The following is a 15,550-nucleotide window of genomic DNA, read 5'->3' as shown; positions in this document are numbered from 1 at the left end:
ATTACTGTGAACATAGGCCATAGCTCTTCCTTTTTTACTAATTCCCAGGTGAATCACTGTATATATATATAGCACAAAAGGAGATCAATAAAAGTTCTGATGCCTGTTTGGCAGGTTCCACTGATTATTTGGAAGCGCGACATGCCATTATATAGGGATCTGCTGAACCTAAACTTTAGTCCTGTCTCTTGCTTTTCTGTACCAAGTGCTACTGACACTGGATGATGGCAAAGTCTGCAAAGTCTGCTTAGTGACACAGTCCCTTTCCAGCGTTTATACTTGCTCAAACGTTTCCTGTTTAGAACACTGCAAATGTTTGTCCCCAAGCAAGGAAAGGTGAGGAGTGAGAGAAGGAGCATTGGACACTGATACAAAATGTTGAATTCATATCTTCTGCTGTCTGTTTCCTCTTGGAACATGAGTTTTGGATCGTGTTTGGATTTCTGCTATTATTTACTGAGTTACTGAAATGTCAATAAACAAATACTGTATATATTGGCACTTGTGGAGCAAATGGCTGCCTGCCACAGAATCTTCACAAAGCAAATGGGGAGGCTGCGATTTCTTTGCCATAAAAGGGATAGATGGAGGCTTTCTCCTGTCAGATCACATTCAAGGGAAATAGATAGCTTTTTCCTCTGGTACAGTAATTAGACAGCATTTGTTTTTCGCTGGCAGTTCCTTTACCTATTTGTTAGTGGACAGGGAGGGCTCCGTGCAGAACACTTATTGGCACAGAGTACTGAGAGTACCAACTCTCTTGGATTGATTTGCCGGTGACTGTGGGACCTGGCTTCACAGTGATCTAACCTACTGACTTATGCTGTAGATCGCCACATGTTCTGATGACAACACTGTGAGGATTTGGCGCTTACGGCGTGACCGTGATAAGGAGAGACTGACATCAGGCAAAGTCAACTTGGTAGGCTGGGTCTGTCAGAAGAAACCAGAAGAGCAAAATGGAATAGGTAAGGCCCTTAGGGGTATTTTGTCCCACAACATAGGAACAGTACTTCAGAATTCTGTGTATTTACTGGTTCAGCAAAAGCTTTCCTATTGGCTATTGCTATTCATTTCTTTAGAAATGTGAATTCATGCATTTGCCCAGGCCTGATGTACATCCAGTAAAGGGCTGGTATTGCATATGCAGCCCTGGAGCTTTGAAATTTTCCTCTTGCCCAGCAGATGAATTCAATTAAATAACACTGACTTCCTCTCTTTTTGTTTTTAAACAAAACAAAGCACTCCCTTTCTACAGGACAAGGTGCCTTTTCAACATTCCAGAACTATACACACCTGCTTCTAAACTCTTACATTCCATTAGAAATGTAATCTTAATTTGACTCTGTCTTGCTGTAAATTATTGTTCCGGCACAATACAGTAGTATTTACTGCAGAACTCAGACGTGCAGTTCAGTGATGGCTTTCTAAAATGCACCTATTCTTTTCACCACTGATGTGTGTACATGGAAATCTATTCACAGATATTATAAAATAAACCAATAATAAATGCAAAGTGGAATATGAAGATAGCTGTATCAGAAATACAGAAATATTTAAAATTTGGACCAAAAATGAGTTGGCAGTGGCTGGTTGGTGTCATTTCCTGTGTTGATCTATCTCCCTCTACTGACTTTCCAAATGAGCTTCACCTTCATTGTTGTAAATACAAGTGGAAGGTTTTGTAATCCCCCTGACTAGGATAACATTAAAATTAGCTTTTTGCCAGTGCGTAACTGTCTTGCAGGAAGCTTGCGGGACAATAGGTGGGTAAGTGCCAGCTCTCTTCCATAGTTGCTCACCACACACATACACGCGCTTTGTTTCAGTGAGCTGCTGAGAAACTATTTCACATTCTATTCCCTCAGAAATAAATATGGACACTTGTGTCATCGAGAAGCTTGAAAACCCAAAGCTGCCTGTACCCTGGATCTTTACAAATCGAATTTGGCAATTATAAAGATAAAATATGATTTCTCTTTGTTCTCTATGCATTAAAACAACCCAGGAGGGAAGAGGAAGCACACAGACCTTGTGTATGCAACAGCAGGCTTCCTGCTGACCTTGGCTCTTTGAACACAGAACACATGCTGTTAGAATACGGGAGCTATCTGCAAACTGATTCATAGTTGGCTAACCAAATAGCATTTCAGGACTGTTTAGATGAAATCTAGATTGCATCCTACCCATTTAAATGGAACAAATTGTGAAGTTGTGGCTATGTGTTGACTGTTGACCTGCACTGTGACATGCAGCAAACACAGCTTCCTTCCCTTGGGAAATTATGTATATAAATTTGCTAAGTGATATTAATTTCTCTGCACTTCGTGTAATCAGAATCGCTAGAGCTGGGCTGTCTCTTGAATTTGTGATTCTTTTGATTCTTGAAGCCCATAATGTTGCTGTAGAAAATTGATAGGGTGAGAGCAAGAGAGAGAGAAATCCCCACTGTTAGTATACATTGTGCATGTATCTGTCTGAGTCCTACAGACACATACATCATTCATTTGACTGGCAGCTTGGAAGAGGCTTGCACTCAGTGTTAAATATAACAGCCTTGTAGAATTGTTGGGGCGTGGTATCAATGGCAATAGACTTGACTTGTTAATAGAATTTGCGGTCTGAATGTTTGACTGGTGCACAAACTGCTACAAAAAAGCTTGCTGCTTCTATTCTGTTTCCCAGCACTGGGGATATAGGCATTTGAATCACAGGCTACCTTTAATCATCACCATCAATCCAGCATCTAAATCAAGATAGCTTCCACTTTTCCAGAGGTAGTGACTCCAGAATATATTTTTCAGTCTGCCATGGTTGTGGGCAGCCACATCCTCGTTCCAGCTCATCACCCCACATTTCTAGTGTATGAATTTGTAGCTAATCACTAGTGAGAGGGGGTTGCTGAGATCACTACTACCCTTCTTCCACATCTAAGAGCTTACATTTTAAGCACAACTAATTCTCCAGCTGAGATAATATAGTCCTGTAAGTAAGTGCTCATTAAGGCCAAGATTAAAAGACCAAATCTTAGCAATGACCCTGCTATGAGTTCGTAATAACTTGTTTCAGTCTGGATTAATAAACATCATTGGGAAAGGAACATTTAACTCCACCTTGTGCTTTAAAGTGGTTGACATTTGTATTCTACTCTGTTTGCTCAGCATGTGAATTTAAAGGTGTAAATAGACATTATTGGGCAATATTATATGAGAGTCTTCAGGAAGGATAAGGATCAAAAAAAGCTGATGTGTAGTGTGTTATTGAGAAGTTATGTAGGTTGTTTACACCATGCAAACTATCTCACAAGCAAGTACAACATTCTAAATAAAATGGCACTTCATTCACACAAGACTTCAGCATCCTAATTAAGTACTTTACCGCATAACAGCTAATGCTGAGAATTAAGAGTTTCAGACTAACTCCCTGGTATGCAGAAAATGTTTAGAGCCCTTTTGCTCCTTGGTGAAACAGTGTGCTTAAGGTAGCTAACATGCTGTCTTATTTAATTGTACCACCTCAAGTTTAGGGCCAAAAAGGTTCCTTCAGATACATGACATTTCAGCATCTGAAAAGCAGACATTGGACACACATTAGTACATCGTCTCTCTTCAAAGTAAAATATCTCTTTAAAAAACAGCTTAATAATTATTGATTTGCTTTGGCCTGAGATGTAGCTTAAATGCATGCTGCCCTCAGATGTATTGTGGGATTCCTGGTGCACAGCTGATAAACACTGATGACTATGCTTTGCTTTACAAAGCAAGATGTGGGTATGCAGTTGAGTAGATGGATTTATACGCAGTTTATTTCATAACATGCTGATGATTTCAATAGCCACTGTGCTATACGTACATGGAAATTGCTTATTTAAAAAAAAATCACTCATTTGTCATGGCAACCAATCCATCAGTTACTTCTATCTTTCTTGGAATCTAAGACCTCGTACAAGAGGTGGGGAATTTCTAGCCTGTCCCTTTGCACTGTAAATAACTGACTGCTACCCAGTAACCTATCCTTGCAGAATATTCTCCAGCAAAAGGATAGTAGGAGAAATGTGAAACCTTTCTTAGCTCCCACCTTATCTATCTTACTGGTGTATGAATGTCAAAGCCTAGTTGGGACAATTATCCATAATGGAGAGCATTCTAATCAAAGGCTTCATCTACATTACAACTAGTTGTGGGACTGAGTTGCAATGTCACCTGACCTGGTTAAAAACCACTTGTAAATTGTAATGTAGATGGGATCTGATCATGTCCCCATAACTGAACTAAAGCTTTGGACAGGTCTGGGTTTAAGTGAGCTACAGGGACACAGGTCACATCTACAAAACTTCTAACTGCACTAAATCCTGACTCAGTTATAGCTGTTGTACAGATTGGTCCTCAAGGAAAAAATAATTGGGCTGAGGCACTTTCTAAAAATATGCTTCCCTCTCTTCCCATTGTGGCTGTGTTGGGAGGTCAATGACTAAAATACGTCTTGATCCTTCCGTCCATTTTAGTCTTCTGATTGCAGCTCTTTTAAGAGGTGCCAGTTACAACTGAGGTAGACGAGTGCCATCAAATAAGCATCCTATGTTCTGTGGAGTTTTCAAAAGTTCTCAGTATTGGCCTAACTCTGCTGCTGTAGAAATCACTGGGAGCTTAGAGGTGTTTAGATCTGGGGTGGGGAGCATTAGACAAATAGGTAAGCTGCTAAATTCAGATTCTGAATGTCCCAGAGTCTGGGGGGCTTCTTTAAGGTCTAACTTTAATCTGTCTCTCTTCACTTGCTGTTGCTGTACTGTCCCTCACTTGACTGTTTTGTTTCTCTTCCATCAGTACTACCAGTCAGCACGCAGAGAACTCCTGCAAAAGTCTCCATGGTGGGTAGCCCATGCATTTCCTCACCCCGGCCAGCAGCTTGTGCTCCCAGCTATGCTGGGGACCTTCCTCTTTCTACCAACACTCCAACATTCTCTCTCAAAAACCCAACAGTCGAGGCCCACACTCCAGCGAAGCAAAGCAAAGCCATATCAGGCACTTCTCCCAAACCATCATCTTCCACCAAGATGTCCATTAAACACTGGGTTACCAGGACTCCATACTCCTCTCCACCAGGGATGGGAACAAAGACGCCTTCTCCAAGAAAAGCCCTGGCAGAGGTCACACAGGGTCTTCCAGAGGCAGTTGGCACCCCCGTAGCACCACACTCACGGTTTGAGAAGCGAGCCAAAAGGAGGCTGGAGTCCAGCAAGGGAGATCACATGGGGCAGAAGTGTCTGAAAGGCTGCAGTTGTGTGACTGAGCTGGACCCAGTGGCTAAAAAATCCAAGCGGGATTTGTGCTTCTTGGCAGCAGGCCAACAGGCCTGTAGTGAAGACTGTCTGAGCCTTGCTGAGTTGAATAATGGAACTGAAGGCTGTGGCCAGAGCCCAAAGGAGACATCCCTTCCTGAAAGCCCTCTTAATCAGGCAGGCTTCCAGACTCCCCCTCTTCTTTTAAAGAACTCCTGCAGGAAAGGGGCTGATGTGCTGGACAAAGAGAACAGTTCACCTGGGGAAAAAAACTGGCTGTCTGCAATGGGAGAGAAGCTGAAGACTAGCAAGGCCAGTAGCCAAAAAGCATCAGGCAACAGCCCCCCATCCTCTCGGAGTCCCAGCACAAGACAAGAGGCAGCGACTGCAGCCAGTCCATCGGGATCTGTAAGTAGACTAGGCATGGTTACAACAGCAGAGAAACGGTTGAACTCTGGGTTCTGTTCTCTCCTTGCTGTGTTGCACAACTCCCATTTGCAACTTGTGCATCAAAAGGAGCATCAGACCTCATTGCTTGTGGGGAGGAGGGAAAGGGGAGAGGAAGGAAGGGAAATCTGATATAACAAGCCCCAGTATCTCTGCCATTCAGGGTAATGATGTTATCCTTCAGTGCCACCCGTACTCTTGGGAGAGAGAAATAGAACTGGTTTTGCTCACCTGAAAATGATTTAGAACAGAGTATTGGAAAATGCTCATTATCTATGACACTGGCACTTACAATGCACTTCTACTCTGAAAATAACAACAGCACTTACTTGACAGATCTGCTGCTTACATTTTTTTTATTTTTTTTTATCTGCCCACTTACGTGACATAAATTGGCCCCCACTAGCACTGCAGACCCAACCCAGCTTTTGGAGAAAGTGCGCTGAATTTTATTCTAGCTCTTGTATCAATTTGTAAGTCTGTAACAATTGTGGGACTAAATTCTACCCTCGGTTACATCTGTGGAAAAACCATTGAAAACAAAGGGATTGCACAACTGTCAGAGGGCAGAACTTGGCCTGCAGACTCCTTACTATTTGTGTTGTGCAAGAAAGCAGGAACCCAGCTTGACTTTCAGATCCTAAGGTGCATTTGCAGAGTGGTTAAAATGGTTGGCATATGAGGAGTTTTTTGTGCTTTAGAGCAAATTCTCAATTTGCATGTTGTCACTGAATCAATACACATGGAATCCCATGATGCCTGTAACTTCCGAAATCAGTTTTCAGAGGACTGCTGAGCTTTGTTTATAAAACTGATAACTGAGGTATGATTATTACAATCTTTAAAAAAAAAATGAGGAGTCCTTGTGGCACCTTAGAGACTAATACATTTATTTGGGCCTAAGCTTTCGTGGGCTAGAACCCACTTCATCAGATGTATGAAGTGAAAAATACAGGAGCAGATATAAATACATGAAAGGATGGGGGTTGCTTTACCAAGAGTGAGGTCAGTCTAATGAGATAAATCAATTAACAGCAGGATACCAAGGGAGGAAAAATAACTTTTGAAGTGGTAAGAGAGTGGCCCATTACAGACAGTTGACAAGAAGGTGTGAGTAACAATAGGGAGAAATTAGTATTGGGGAAATTAAGTTTAGGTTTTGTAATGACCCAACCACTCCCAGTCTTTATTCAGGCCTAATCTGATGGTATCCAGTTTGCAAATTAATTCCAGTTCTGCAGCTTCACGTTGGAGTCTGTTTTTGAAGGTTTTTTTGTTGAAGAATTGCCACTTTGAGGTCTGTTGCAGGGTTTGGTTCCTGGGTTAGTGTTTTTGTTGTGTGGTGTGTAGTTGCTGGTGAGTATTTGCTTCAGGTTGGGGGGCTGTCTGTAACCGAGGACTGGCCTGTCTCCCAAGGTCTGTGAGAGTAAGGGATCGTCCTTCAGGATAGGTTGTAGATCCTTGATGATGTGCTGGAGAGGTTTTAGTTGGGGGCTGAAGGTGGCGGCTAGTGGTGTTCTGTTACTTCCTTTGTTGGGCCTGTCCTGTAGTGGGTGACTTCTCGGTACCCTTCTGGCTCTGTTATTTATTAGTTATTTTTCCTCCCTTGGTATCCTGCTGTTAATTGATTTATCTCGTTAGACTGACCTCACACTTGGTAAAGCAACCCCCATCCTTTCATGTATTTATACCTGCTCCCATATTTTTCACTTCATACATCTGATGAAGTAGGTTCTAGCCCACGAAAGATTATGCCCAAATAAATTTGTTAGTCTCTAAGGTGCCACAAGGACTCTTTGTTGTTTTTTTGCTGATACAGACTAACATGGCTACCACTGAATACAATCTTTAGTTACACCAGAATTTGAAACTTGATGGTAGAATAGAATTTGGGCTACAAATTATCTTTGAAACTGTCATAATGACTAGGGCTTATCTTGGTAAAATCCCTTCCTATTGACCTAAGTTTTGTCTCACACCAGCATTTGGGCTCATACAGAGTGCTAACAATACAGGCCATTCAGTAATGCACTTCAGAGACTTAGTCCTTTCATGACTGAATGTCTTTCTAAACAACATACTCTAGCTCTACCTCAGGTTGGTCTTGATGCAAATGAAAAATCTATGGCCCCAGACTAAATGATCATAATGATGTCTTCTGGTCTTAAAATCTATGAAATTTTGTATCTGGTGCAGACAGGGTAAAAACTAGAGCCTCTGGCTCTTCTCATAGAACAGAAGGGTAACTCCAGGATTTTAGCAAATGTTTCCTGTCACTAAATAGGATCCGAATGTCCCAGAAGCCATACAAATTATTGCAAAGAACATAATGGTTGTCCTTTTAACAGTATGTAACTTGGCAGCTCCTCGGCATAGGCAAGCTGTTGCAGTTATGGAGGGGAGAAGCTTAAAAGACTTTTACAGTGCATGCAGAGTTTAACCTGGAAGAACTAGATGGGGACATCTACTGTCAAATACACATGTTTATACTTGACTTGAATCTCTTCTAGGTTGCAGTCACTTCAGTTTCCATGAGGAAGATCTGCACGTACTTCCATCGAAAGTCACAGGATGACTAGTGCAGTGTGCTGCATTTGAAAGGAACTGTAGCCCTGATTGTTGACACACTACTGGTGCTACCAAGAGTGGATTTAGCAACACAGAAGGAGGAAGACACTAGGATTAGCCAATGCATTGTTGGCCCTTAATAAAGTTGGATATTTTTTATTCTCTTGTTCTTTGAATTCTTTTATAAAATCTGTTACACTTTGTAGCCTCAAGTTAGTTCAGCATGAAATGCGTAGAATGCTAATTAATGGAGACTCACGCCATTAACATGAAGTTAATGGTGATGGATTTTAAAATATATGTTTTCTTTTAACACGTCACTCAGTTAAATGTTCCCTCGTGAGTTCTTTTTCACATGGCATCTGTGAAATGCTCTAGTTATCTTTAGAAACAGCATCTTTGATGTGTGTTATTAACATAGTCAAATACAGCTTGTCAGTTGATATTTGTTTTATGATGTCTGATCTTGAAACTTTTGTACTTAAGAGCACTATGCAAAACACATACCATCTCCTTTTGATAGCAGCTGAATAGAGATGTCTGTGGAGAAACTGTTGTTGCAGATAGACTGGAGCCACCATTTCTGCTAAAGGATATTTCTACAGCTTGTTTTTCTTGTATAGCAATGACTCTCCCATTTCAGCAAAGAAGCCTGTAAATGTGACTTAAATTCCTGTAAATACAAAACATTTTAATGTTCCAGAGTGTCTGTCTTACTTTTCCAGTGGTTCATGTGGTTCTTGCAGTGTGAGAAAAGATACAGTATAGCTAAGGGCATTTTTGCTTCCTTTAAAAAAAAATTCCCCTCTCCCACCATCTCCCAAGTTTGCTGCTTTCCATACTCCAGCCTCTGCTAGCCCAAGGACACCCATGATAGTCTTGTAACCATGGAGAGCATGGCTGTCGAGGCTGGAAGCCTGATCGCCCCTTTTAAATCAAGTGTTGTCAAGGTCAGTTAGAAGTTATCAGATTTTAGTCTATCCCAAACAAAACTGGCTTTAGGAGAAAGCATTCCATACTAGCTTATTGAGCTTTTATGGATGTAAATTGTAGCATAACTGTCTTGATGTTAGAGGCAGAAAAAAAAACCCACTTCACAGAGTTTAGGTTGTAATACTAATATTAATGCTTAAAAGGCTTGGATTGGAGAATAATGTATATAATTGGGTAGTGTGATTATGGTTGGCTGTCCCAAATGGGGTCAGGATTCTGCAGCTAAAGCTCTTTGTCACCACCGCTGGTTGTTCAGACTGAAACATCTTGCTGGTGCTCAAACGTAATGAAGGAACACTGAGGTGTAATGAGCCAGACAGAATTCAAATAGATATGTTACGCTAATGATGACTAACTCACAAGTTATTGGTTCAATACAGGAGTAACTGGCTGAAATTCTAAGGTCTGTATTTTACAGGAGGTCAGACTAAATGATCTAATGGTCCCTTCTGGCCTTAAAAATCTATGAAAGTCTGTCTATTTCAAGCCTCAGGATTGCAGACCTCCTGAACGTTATTTAAAGAAACACAATAGAATTAAGTCACATTTTTGTCTGAAACTTTTGCACCTACTAATGTTAAATGACATATTTCTATAACTGAAATGGATTAGAAGAAAAAAGTTTTATATTTTCCTGGTTTATATTTTACTGTGTGCATTGGAAAGCACTTTATGTACTCTGTTTCACTGAGTCTCCTGTATCACCAATTTCTCTTTACACAGCAAGGAGGGAGAGAAATACACTATGTTTAAAAAAAAAAAAAAATGTGATAGTAAAACTGCACTGTTGGCAGGAAGACTCAAAGACAGGTATAGAACCTGAAATTACTTTCTAATTTTTGTAACATTGACTCAGTTTCAAGTTGACAGCAGCCATCTAGCTTTGGAGAAATATCAAACTAACATTAAATTGGACAAGTAAAATATACTTCAGCCATTTATTAAACTTTGCTTCAAAAACTGGAACCTTTAAGTGGTGTCTGAGTCAATCCAATATCTTGAGCTAACTAAGACTAAAAAAGCCTGACACTTTGATGTTCAAAAGTAGCTCACCATTAAACTTGACCTTAAAGGGTGGGAGGAATTGAAACTTAACGTAGAGGGCAAACTAAAGTCAATAGGACAGTTTAATGTTCTGCTAAGTATCTTACACATGTGTAAGCAAACTGCTGATTTGTACTCTGTATTACCAGCAGTTTCAGTGGGGCTGCATAACAAGTATAAACTCCCACAGAAATTCCATGGGTGTCCGTCCGTCCGTCCCCTCCACAGCTTTGTGAGAGATTACAGTTGTGAGGGGATAGGATGGTGAGGGTGAAATTCTGGTCCTCTTGAAGTGAATCCCTCTCATACTTTTAATAATATCTTCCACTTCTGGGAATAACTCCCACACCTAAACCCTTACTCATCTCTACTCCTTAGCTGATTATTCAGGGGTTTAGAAGGGTAAATGGGCAAATACCTGGCCAGATAATCTTCAGTGGGAATGTGAGAGCCCTTCTCCTTTCATGGCAGCTCTGCACAGCTTCTTACCCCAAGCACACAAAATCAATTTGGCTAACACTATGAAGACACAACATAACTGAATCCCTTATTCTTATGTCGTCAAAGTGACACAGTCTGATCCTGACAAAAAGCTTGGCTCCAGGGGAATAGGAAAGGAATTGTTAGTATGAATCACTTGGTTTGTGATGTGACAGTCTCTTGTTTTCAGACTGAGGAGAAATCCATAATGTGGTTTAGGACAACTAGTAATGTCTTTACCTAGGGCATCTGCTCAAGCATTTAATATGTATGTCCCCAAGCAACTGAACCCACCTGCCTGTCTTGAAAGAGCCAAATGTATTTCTAAAACAGGTTTTCTCCTACATGATCCCCAAATACTCTCTAAATAAATAAATAAATGGAGATATCCCATCTCCTAGAACTGGAAGGGACCTTGAAAGGTCATCGAGTCCAGCCCCCTGCCTTCACTAGCAGGACCAAGTACTGATTTTGCCCCAGATCCCTAAGTGGCCCCCTCAAGGATTGAACTCACAACCCTGGGTTTAGCAGGCCAATGCTCAAACCACTGAGCTATCCCTCCCCCCTCTCTAGCCTCAGATGTCACAAAAAAACAAATTAAAAATTCTCCATAATAAATTATTTCAAAATCCTAGTATTCTAGCTCTCCTCCGTTCCCTACAGGAGTGCTGGTTTTCTTCCCAATAGTCTTATGTGGTGTGCCTTATGTTCTTTGCCATCTTTTTCATGCTGGAAATTCTGCTGCAGATGTCACACGTCCAGTCTGAATTGTCTGGCCTCTTAATTATGCCTTGGTTAGTCCTCCTTGTATCTTCCCTCTCCCTAGAGATTGATTTCTATAAGTCACCTTTCAGCACTATACTGTTGTGGTATTTGGTGAATATTTGCACACCTATTCTATTGAATGCGGCAAAGATATTTGCAAGAATTTAGATTGTGATGTGCTTCCTGAATCACGGGGCAAATAGAACTTTTTCAGAAATGCCTAAGTGAGACTATAGGTAAAATTTTCAAGTGTCACCTAAATCACTTTTGAAAATGGTACTTAAGAGCCTAAATCACTTATGCTTTTTTTAAAGCGTGACCCATATTTGTGCTGGCAATGATGTGTTTCAGATGCACATCCCCTCTTAAGACTCTACTTATTGCGACTGTTGGAACTAGTGTCCATTTTCCTGTTAATGTTTGTGTCAGATTCTTCTGGCTGGTTAAATTAATTTGTTTCCATATGAAAGTTTTGAATTGTTGAACCTAGGATTAAATATCTTATCTATCCTGTTCTGTATTTGGGAATTTAATTGTGTGATACAATTTTGCTTTGGAAACAAGCATTCCCCAATCAGGAATTTGCCATGAGAATCCATTAGACACCCACACGTGCCACCATGTTCAGAGGTCCCTTTGTTGCAGTCACATGCACTCTGAGGTCTCTTCCAAAAGTGTCTGATCTTTCAATATTTCTCAAGGTCGAGTCTTAAAAAGACTCGTAGATGCCACTGCTTTCGCACTAGGTGGGAAGCAGAGCTTGGGAGTCTGTCTGTCCCCAGGTCTATTGTGCTCAAGGCATTTTAATGCCGACTTGAGCACTTGTCGATATGAGAGGTAAATTGTCAGCCTCTAATTCTTTTCAATCTCTCAGTTAGTAAAATAAACAAATGACTTCTTACCCCAGTGTAGCATTTTTGTGCATCATGCAGAAAACTATTGCTCATTGACCTCCTTTGGATTTCTTTGACTTCCCAGCCTGCAAGATAGACCAAATGTCAGATTTTGGGCATAGAAGGTGTTATGTTACTCAGTAATCTCTTTCATGGGTTTGGAATAGCCATAGAGTGGCTTTGACCATAACCAGTGCTCTGTTTGGACAGTGGAAAAAGCCAGAGATCATAGAAAAAAGTGAGCGAATAAAGCCAGACCCAAGGATGGGAGGGAGCACACCTCCATGGTTTATTTTAAAGTAGTGTGTCTAAAGGGATGCTGAAGGGGAATAGACCCAAAGTTCACTTGGGGGATTTTTTTTTTCTTTGAAAAGGGAAGGTGGGGTGAGGAGTAATGCCAGTAGCTTTCTAGCAATGAGCTCTACAATACTAAAGCAGCATGAACCTAGGAAGATGAAACCAAAATTCTGCTTGGGAACTACATTTCATTTCTAAACTTCCAACTGGTTGTTTTTAAACAGAACAAAAATCTCTTAAAATTATGTAAACTTTTTTTTTGCTTTTTCAGGTTAAGGAAACAACTCTCAGTTTGAGGCCATGAATAGATTACTATAGAAAGATCCTGTTATCCCAAGCTTCTGCAGATATTCATAGATTTTGAAGGCCAGAAGGGTCCATTATGATCATCTAATCTGACCACCTGCATAACACAGGACCCAATAATTTCTGCATCAAACCCATAACTTCTGCTTCAGCTGTAGTACCTCTTCTAGAAAGATATACAGTCTTGATGTAAAGACTGCAAGTGATGGAGAATTCACCACATCCCTAGGTAAGTTGTTCGCATGGGTAATTACCTTTGCAGTTAAAAAATCTGTATCTTATTTCTAGTCTAAAATTGTCTGACTTCAGCTTCCAGCCACTCGATCTCATTCTGCCTTTTCCTAGTAGGTTGAAGAACTGTCTGCTGTCAGAAAATCTCTTCCTTATGTAGGTATTTGTAGACTGTGATCAAATCACCTCTTAACCTTCTCTTTGAACTAAATAGTTTGAGGGTATTTCAGTATTTAGCAGTTTAAAGGCCTAAGTGAAGTACCTGAGGGCCCACCCCTTTCCCCCTGCCATAATACCACAGCTGGGTGCCACTGGTGTAAATGAGAAGGAGCTGCTGGCAGGTCTCCTGGGGGGTCCTACAGCTTGGGACTTGCTTCCTCAATGTTGGTATGAAAAAGTGCAGGAGGTGAATAGTTAGGTAGTGAAGCTTTAGCTATCCAGTTGCCTGGATTTTTGGTTTGGATCACAGAGCATATAGCTGCTGTCTAGTTGCATGGGAGGTCTATTGCCCATGTCTTTAATGCTGAGGCTGCTCAGAGCACAGGGATAAGTATGCCCTTTAATTTGTAAATATCTAAATAAGTAAAGGCCAAATTGACCTAGCAGAATATAGAATTCTTCTGTTGCAATACCTATGCCTACACAACAAGACATTCCTGTTATTCATGGCTCTCACCCTCCCAATTGTTTCATCATTGCGACAAAACCTCACTTCAGTTTATTTTTCTATTACTGTTCTTGCAGAAGGTATTTTAACTTGCATCTATAAAATCATTTAATAGTAATCAAATAAACCCACCCTTCCCTGTAGTACTATAGACCAGGCTCATACTGTACGTTACAGCAATAACAAAGTAGGCCAGGAGGCCTTGCTGTGTTGACATGAGTTTAGCAAATACTGTCACACCACATTCTTGAATTATTCAGTGTCACCATTATTTTCTCTGTCACCAACTTACTTGGATATACTGAGGGAAGAGGGGGAGAGTGTTTACCGAGTGTGATTATGAAATCCAATGGATTCCAGAAAACACCATGTGACAGATAAAAAATAAAACAAGCCTTGCTTTGCTTGAGCAGGCTCTGCATTTTGCAGTAGGTGCACTTGTTGTGTGTCGGCATTGGTGAGTAGGTAACTAAGCTTCTGATGATGCAACTTTTCTAACTTTAAGTGCAATCATTTTAAGACAGGAGTAATGAAGCAATTGGGGGGTAACTGGCATTCGTGTGAAGTAGACAAGAAAGATGCCTGGGCATACAAGAATCAAACTAAAGTCAACAACAAACTCTATGCGAGACACAGGTAAGAAAGTAGATAATAAAATTCCCTTTCAGATACTTATTCCAGGGAAGCTGCATTGGTTAGCAGTAAGAGCAAGGGAGGCATGAGGTCTAAGTACTATTCCTGTATCTGACTCCGATTCCTGTGCTTTGGCTTCCCCATCTATGAAATGGCAATAATGATTATTCACCTAAGTAATGTGGCTTGAGATTGTTAGGTGAAAGGTACTATGTAAGTGCAAAGTATCAAAGTACAATTCAGAGGAACAAGGCATTAGGAAAACTTCCTCTTAACCAAAAAGGAATTTGCTAAGACGTGACAATTAGTCCCTGACAGACTCTGGAGCAGTACCCAGGAGCAATCATGGAAACACTATTGTATATCAGAAAGGAAATAGTAGCAATAAAAATGGCTTGATGTTGTATAGCATGGGCTTGGGCGGTTAAATATTAAGTATCATGCCTAAGCCATAGTTGTTTGCAATGTTGTAGCCGTGTTGGCCCCAAGATATTAGAGCAGGGGTGGGCAAACTATGGCCCACGGGCTGGATCCAGCCCCTCAGGGCTTTGGATCCGGCCCATGGGATTGCCCCCCCGTGGTGCCGCAGACCCCGTGCCACTCTCAGAAGCGGCCGACACCAATTCCCTGCAGCCCCCGGGGGGGGGCGCAGAGGGCTCCGTGTGTTGCCCTTGCCTCCAGGCACTGCCCCCCGCAGCTCCCATTGGCCGGGAATGGCGAACCGTGGCCAATGGGAGCTTTGGGGAAGGTACCTGGAGGCACGGCAAGGGCAGCGCATGCGGAGCTCTCTGCCCCACTTCCCCCAGGGGCCGCAGCGCTTCCTGGAGCGGCGCAGCATGGGGACAGGGCAGGCGTGCAGGGAGCCTGCTCTGGCCCCGGTGCGCGCTGCTGCCACCCCGGAGCCTCTTTAGGTAAGCGGTGCTGGGCCGGAGCCCGAACCCCTCCTGC

The 15,550-nt window shown here is 41.6% G+C and overlaps 1 protein-coding gene across 1 annotated transcript in view; it reads left to right on the top strand.

Moving 5' to 3' along the window:
- DTL (denticleless E3 ubiquitin protein ligase homolog) overlaps positions 1-8,304 on the top strand; it is a 32,197-nt gene extending 23,893 nt beyond the window's left edge. Inside the window, exons 13-15 of the mRNA XM_065401619.1 lie at positions 830-968; positions 4,824-5,686; positions 8,236-8,304. Coding sequence (XP_065257691.1) covers positions 830-968; positions 4,824-5,686; positions 8,236-8,304 — 1,071 coding nt within the window. The remainder of the gene's footprint in view (positions 1-829; positions 969-4,823; positions 5,687-8,235) is intronic.
- The last annotated feature ends 7,246 nt before the right edge of the window (positions 8,305-15,550 follow it).

This window comes from Emys orbicularis, chromosome 3, assembly GCF_028017835.1.
Source record: "Emys orbicularis isolate rEmyOrb1 chromosome 3, rEmyOrb1.hap1, whole genome shotgun sequence".
NCBI classification, from domain to species: Eukaryota; Metazoa; Chordata; order Testudines; family Emydidae; genus Emys; species Emys orbicularis.
Note: the sequence above shows the minus strand (reverse complement) of the source record. Positions and strands in the feature narration are given on the sequence as shown.